The 5,631-nt window shown below is 57.9% G+C and overlaps 1 protein-coding gene across 1 annotated transcript in view; it reads left to right on the plus strand.

The window, feature by feature from the left end:
• LOC103543630 (mucin-3B-like) overlaps positions 1–5,373 on the plus strand; it is an 84,658-nt gene extending 79,285 nt beyond the window's left edge. The window contains exons 5-14 of the mRNA XM_070568929.1: positions 108–296; positions 1,260–1,375; positions 1,470–1,528; positions 2,131–2,279; positions 2,649–2,714; positions 3,047–3,209; positions 3,354–3,530; positions 3,617–3,708; positions 3,983–4,035; positions 4,200–5,373. Of these exons, the coding sequence (XP_070425030.1) occupies positions 108–296; positions 1,260–1,375; positions 1,470–1,528; positions 2,131–2,279; positions 2,649–2,714; positions 3,047–3,209; positions 3,354–3,530; positions 3,617–3,708; positions 3,983–4,035; positions 4,200–4,241 (1,106 nt within the window). The 3' untranslated portion in view covers positions 4,242–5,373. The remainder of the gene's footprint in view (positions 1–107; positions 297–1,259; positions 1,376–1,469; positions 1,529–2,130; positions 2,280–2,648; positions 2,715–3,046; positions 3,210–3,353; positions 3,531–3,616; positions 3,709–3,982; positions 4,036–4,199) is intronic.
• Positions 5,374–5,631: the final 258 nt, after the last annotated feature.

Below are 5,631 nucleotides of genomic sequence, written 5' to 3' on the forward strand. Positions count from 1 at the left end.
GTTGGACCTCCTGTCTACCTGTTCCCTCTCTTCCCTCCCCTGCCCAATTCCTGTGTCACCAAGGTCAGGCCCTGTCCTGAACTTCCCTTTCTTCCTGTTCTGCCCAGGCACCTGTGAGAATGGTGGCACCTGGATTCAGGGGCTCTGCCTCTGTCCCCCGGGGTTCTCTGGGGACCACTGTCAGCGCCAGGACAGCATGTGCCAGAACAAGGGTCAATGGGATGGCCTCAGGTGTATCTGTCCCAGCACCTTCCATGGCACCCACTGTGAGTTTGTCGTGGAACAGATGGATTTAGGTGAGTTATCAGGTCCTGCCCTCTGCACTGTGTTCTGCGTGTCACCGAGTCTCCCTGGGCCCAGCCCTGTGGTCTGTGTGGAGGCACCCACGCCATTATGCCCAAGTCCTCCATTCCTGCCTTCGCTCCCATGCACTCTTCCACCCCATGTCTCCTCTCGACCCTCACATTCATGCGTGGCTGGGACCACATTCCTGGTCGGTGTTGCTTGGAGCTGTAATTTTTTTTAATTGCAGCTGTCACAAATTATCACAAACTTCGCAACTCTAACAACACAAATGTCTCATCTTACAGTTCTCCAGATTAGAATCTGACATGGTCTTGCTGGGCTAAATCAAGGTGTCGGCAGGGCTGTGCTCCTTTCTGGAGTCTCTGGGAAAGAATCCACTTCTGTGCCCTTTCCAGGCTCTGGTGCCTCCCACATTCCTTGTCTCAAGCTCCCCTCTCTCCTTCTTCAAAGCCAGCAGCATTGCATCTCTGTGCCTTTCTCTTCTAGTCATGTCTTCACCTGACTCATTCTGACTCTTTTTGCCTCTGTCTTCCACTGTTAAGGACCCTCGTGATTACATTGGGTCCACCTGGGTGGACATTCATTTGCCCATAGTCCACATTAATTTTCCCAAATTAACGTCAGCCGATCAGCAATCTTCATTCCACCTGAACCTTGATTCCTCCCGCATCTAGCAGAACATATTCACAGGTTCTGGGGAGAGGGACCTAGGTATCGGTGGGGGCCATTATTCGCCTCCCACTGCGGCAGACAACGAGAGCACCCTGACTTCCATTCTTTCCCTCTTCTTGGGACAAGTCATCCCAGAATTCCCAACTTCTCCATCCTCCCCTTCAGTCAGTCCTCGGGAACACGGAGAGGGTGCATGGGAGGAGCCTCCAGGTCGGGCTGGTGGGGGTGACGTCAGACAGGAAGAATGGTGAAGTGACCAGAGCAGGGCATGCTGTGTGCAGAAACTGTGAACGCTGAAGTGGGCATGGAGGTGGCTGTCGACCAGGAGTTCTCCCCGGATCTCCATGACAACACTTCCAAGGCCTACAAGGATTTCAGCAACACTTTCCGCAGTCAGGTGAGGGCGAAGGGGTAGGGAACTCAAAGGTCCTCCCCTGGTTGCCCTCAGCTCTGGAGGTTCAGACGTGAGCCAGCAATTTTTCACATTTCAGATGCAGAAGATTTACCAAAAGGTGCAGGGGTTCAAGGACGTGGGGATCCTGTCTCTGAGGTAGGAGACCCTTCTGAGGCTGTGGAGGCAGAGTGAGGTGGGGGAAGGGGGCGTAAAGAAAGGCTGGAGAAGCCATCCCTTGCTTTTGGAATCATCAGACTTCATAAAGGGAGGGGTGGAGGGAGTGTGGGGACTTTAGTGATCACTTTCTGGAGCCATTTCTCTGAAGGAGGGCACCACCCCTCCTCTCTAAGCAAGTCGGAAGGAGAGAGATTGCATGGAACATGTAGGGAAGTGGTACCTGAGGGCTGGAGAGAAGTCTGGTGTCTGGACTGTAGCTGGTCTCATTCTGGCTGGCACCTGGTCTGCTGAGTGGGTCAGCATGAGCGAGGCAGAGAACCCAGGAGGGCCTGGTTTGGTAATGGCTTGAGGCAATGCAAAGGAATGCCAATCATTCCTAGTCCTGCCTTCCCAGGCTGACGACGTCAGGGATGCTGGCAGCCCCTTCTGAAAATAACGTGCCAGGGATCCCAACTCGTTGCCTTTGCCCCCTTCCCCTCTACACATTAGCACCTATGGTTGGCCCCGGATGTGCCCTTCTAGAACCTCTGTGCCCCAGGCCTGGGAGGCCTGTAAGGCCCCTAACTTCTTGACCCCTTCAGGAATGGCAGCATCGTGGTGGACTATGTGGTCCTGCTGGAGTTGCCCTTCAGCTCCCAGCTGGAGACAAACTATGAGACGTTGAAGATGGCCCTGAAAGGCGAGCTTCAGAATGTCAGCCAGGATGTGGACAGCTGCCAGAAAAACCAGAGTGAGCCAAGGCTGGGGACCTTGGGCTGGAGGGAGGGGTCATGGTCACAGCCAACATCCCAGCTTACTCCAGCACAGACAGGGGCCTCCTGGGCTCAGGTAGCAGCCTTGTGGTACCTCTGGCAGGTTGGGAGAAGAGGCACAGGTTCACAGCCAACTGGGTCAAGGATGGGGCTAAGGAGGGGTTTGCCAGAACTTGGGTGCTGGGGAAGAACCCCCCTGACATTCTGCTCAAGGTCTCCAGGATGGCTGAGGACCCCCGATTATTTGGGGAAGATGAGCCCTGTCTGCCCCTCCCCATGCCTGCCCTGCTTCCCTGGCCTGGACCCCTTGACCCACCCCAATTCCACCTGTGTCTCTGTCCCTCCAGCCTTGTGTTTTAAGCCTGACTCCATCACAGTGAACAACGACACCAGGACGGAGATGACCCCACAAGGTGAGGAGAGGGACACAGGACTGAGTGGCCCCAGGGGGTCATGACTCCTCTCCCCAGGGACATCGGCCCGCTGAAATTCTCTGGGGAGAAGGGGAGACCTTTTGGGGAGGCAAGTGATGTCTTGCTGGCCCTGTTAACAGCTTCCACCTGAGCACTGGCAGGCAGGGTGAGGAGAGGGTGAGAGTCCTGGGGGTCTTCCTTGGCCACTTCGGATCCCACGGTCTACCCCACGACACCCCACCCTCGGAAATGGAGTCCTCCCCATCCATTTTCAGAGTCCCCGTAACCAGGCTCCTGAGTAGTCTCTCTGCAACCCCCTCTTCTCCCCACAGCCATCTGCCGTCGGGCCGCTCCCGAGGGCTATGAGGATTACTACTTCCCCTTGGAGGAGGAGAATCGGCTCCGCTGTGTCACCAACTGCACGTCAGACGTGGAAGGCGCCATAGACTGTAACCAGGGCCAGTGCTTTGTGCAGAAGACTGGTCCTGAGTGCCGGTGAGGCCCCGCCCACACGTGCGCGCCCCGCCCACTCGCCCTGTGCGGAGCCCCGCCCCGCTGCCAGCCCTGGCTGGGTCCAGTTGAGCCAGCTGACAGGGCTGGGGAGGTGGCGGGGTCTGTGACCTGTGACCCACTCTCCAGCTGCTTCTCCACGGACACGCACTGGTTCTTGGGCCCACGCTGCGAGGTGGCCGTCCAGTGGAGGGCGCTGGTCGGGGGCCTGGCCGGGGCCGGAGCGCTGCTGCTGGTGCTGCTGCTGCTGGCGCTGAGCCTTTTCTGCAGGCGCTGGAGGAGGAGGGGCGGCCGAGGAGGAGCCCGGTGAGCATCCTGGGGGTGGGGGTGAGGGCGGCAGAGGGGTCACAGACGCGAAGGCCCTGCCTTGACGCCGCGGTGTCCCCACCCAGGTCCTGGGACGATGACAAGAAATGCTTCGAGATGTGGGATGAGGACACCGCAGGGACTTTTTCCAACTTGGGCTTCCAGGATGACCGACATTGTGAGTGTTGCCTCCTGGGGAAGTGGGGCAGGGGCTTCCCTGGGTACCACAGCAGCCTGGGCAGGACCGGATGACCTTCCCTGGCCAGGACAGACACATACCTCCTGCCAGGCCGCTGGTGTCGCCTCTTCCCCGTGCCCCTCCTGAGGAGGCCAGGTCCTGCACAGGCTGTCCTGGCAGGGCACGTAGGGGCACAGAAGCCCCCTGAAGCCCTGCCTGCCTCATGTTTCTTCCCTCTCCCTCTTCTCTCCCCTCCTCTTTTCTCACTCTCTAGTCAAGGATGAAAACTTCCAGGTGGCCTTGGAGAAGGTGGACACCAATGTGAGGGTGAGAGGGCAAAGGGGGGATGGTAAGTTCTCCCAGGTCCAGCTCCAGATGCCCCACCCGCCCACCAGAGCCGGCGGCTGGGCTGGGGCCAGGAGGCAGTGACCTGCCAGCCAGCCTGAGCAGGGTGGCTCTGTTCTGACTCCTTCTCATGTGCTCTGTGGCAGGTGCACACCCAGACACCTGAGATGGACTTGTCCTCGATGTGAACCCTGCCCTACCCTATCCACCTGCCCTGGACAGCGGGAAGGAAGCATCTGCTCTGCATCCATTTCAAGAGATGGCCAAGGACGCGTGCAGCTCAGCCTCCTGGAATCCTGGGCAAAATTAGACCATCCCCAGACCGGCACCCTCTCAACTTGGATGAAACCCACCTGCAGACCCAGGTCAAATCCAGGATCTTCCACTGTGGGACCTTGGGCAACTCAGTAGCTTTTCTGAACTTGTAAAATGTGTATAGCATACTTGTCCTGATACCTTGAACAGTCATTGTGCAAACCAGATGTGGTCGCTCAGATCTCTGTCCCAATGCACCTTCCTGTGTCAGCCCTCATCTATGTGGCCTCTCTCAGATTCCCAGTCCCCACATCCTTTGCCCATCTCAGGCCTCAGTCTCTTGTTCCCTGTGCGCATCCCTACCACCTGCCCCCCAACACCTGTCACCAGCCATCAGCCCATCCCTGCCTCCTACCCTCTGCTAAGGTAACTCCCTGGGGGACCCTTCCCGCATTCCTTATATCTTCTCCCCCTCTAAACCCACTTCTTAATCACGCCTCTCCCCTATCCAGCTCCCAGCCCTACATCTCTCCCCATTTATGTTTTCTCCCCTTACCCATCCTTGTTCCTTCCACCCTAAATCCTTAACCCCCATCCCAGCATCCCAGTCCTAAGTCCTTCCCTGCCCCACCCCTGTCCCTATGCCCACTGCCACTTAGGACCCCTAGCTGGCACTCCCCAGGCCCTAGTTCCCCCTTCTCAGTCTCCATCCCTTCCTCTCCCACAAGGGCCCTGGATGCCCGTGGGTGGGGGTGGGAGATGTGGGTTTCTCCAGGTCCTCCAGGTTGAGGGGAAGTGGGACCCTGAGGTGAGGAAACTGCCTCAGCCCCATCCTCCTCCTTTCCTAACTCCCTCTCCTCCCTTACTGCCTAACCCCCCCCCCCTTCCCACCTCCTTCCGCGCTCCTCCTCTCCCTTCCTGTCCCAGGTCTCACCCCATCCCTGCAGTAACCTCTCAGCCCAGAAGCCCTCAGCCTCCTTCACAGGAACGTCTCATTTGGGGACAGGAAGTCTGCGAGTCTCCAATTCTCCCATGTGAACACAATATAGCATTTATTGTAAATGATGCTGCTCTGTGTCTTTCTCTGTCTCACTTGCTGGTGTCTCCGCTTGGTTGAGAACAGGGACATCCAGAGGAGCTGTTGCGGGGGGCCCGGGAGCCCCAGTTTCTCACAGCGAGGAAGGGAGGGGTCTGTGGGCAGCTCTCAGGGACCATTGCTGTCTTCATAGGGAGCATAGAGATTGGGGGGCCCAGATTCTTAGGGAGTGGGTGGGGTCAGGAGAGCCTCTTGATCGGCAGAAGGTGGAGCCCTCTTGGGTTTGT

This window comes from Equus przewalskii, chromosome 12 (genome assembly GCF_037783145.1).
Source record: "Equus przewalskii isolate Varuska chromosome 12, EquPr2, whole genome shotgun sequence".
Taxonomy (NCBI): domain Eukaryota; kingdom Metazoa; phylum Chordata; class Mammalia; order Perissodactyla; family Equidae; genus Equus; species Equus przewalskii.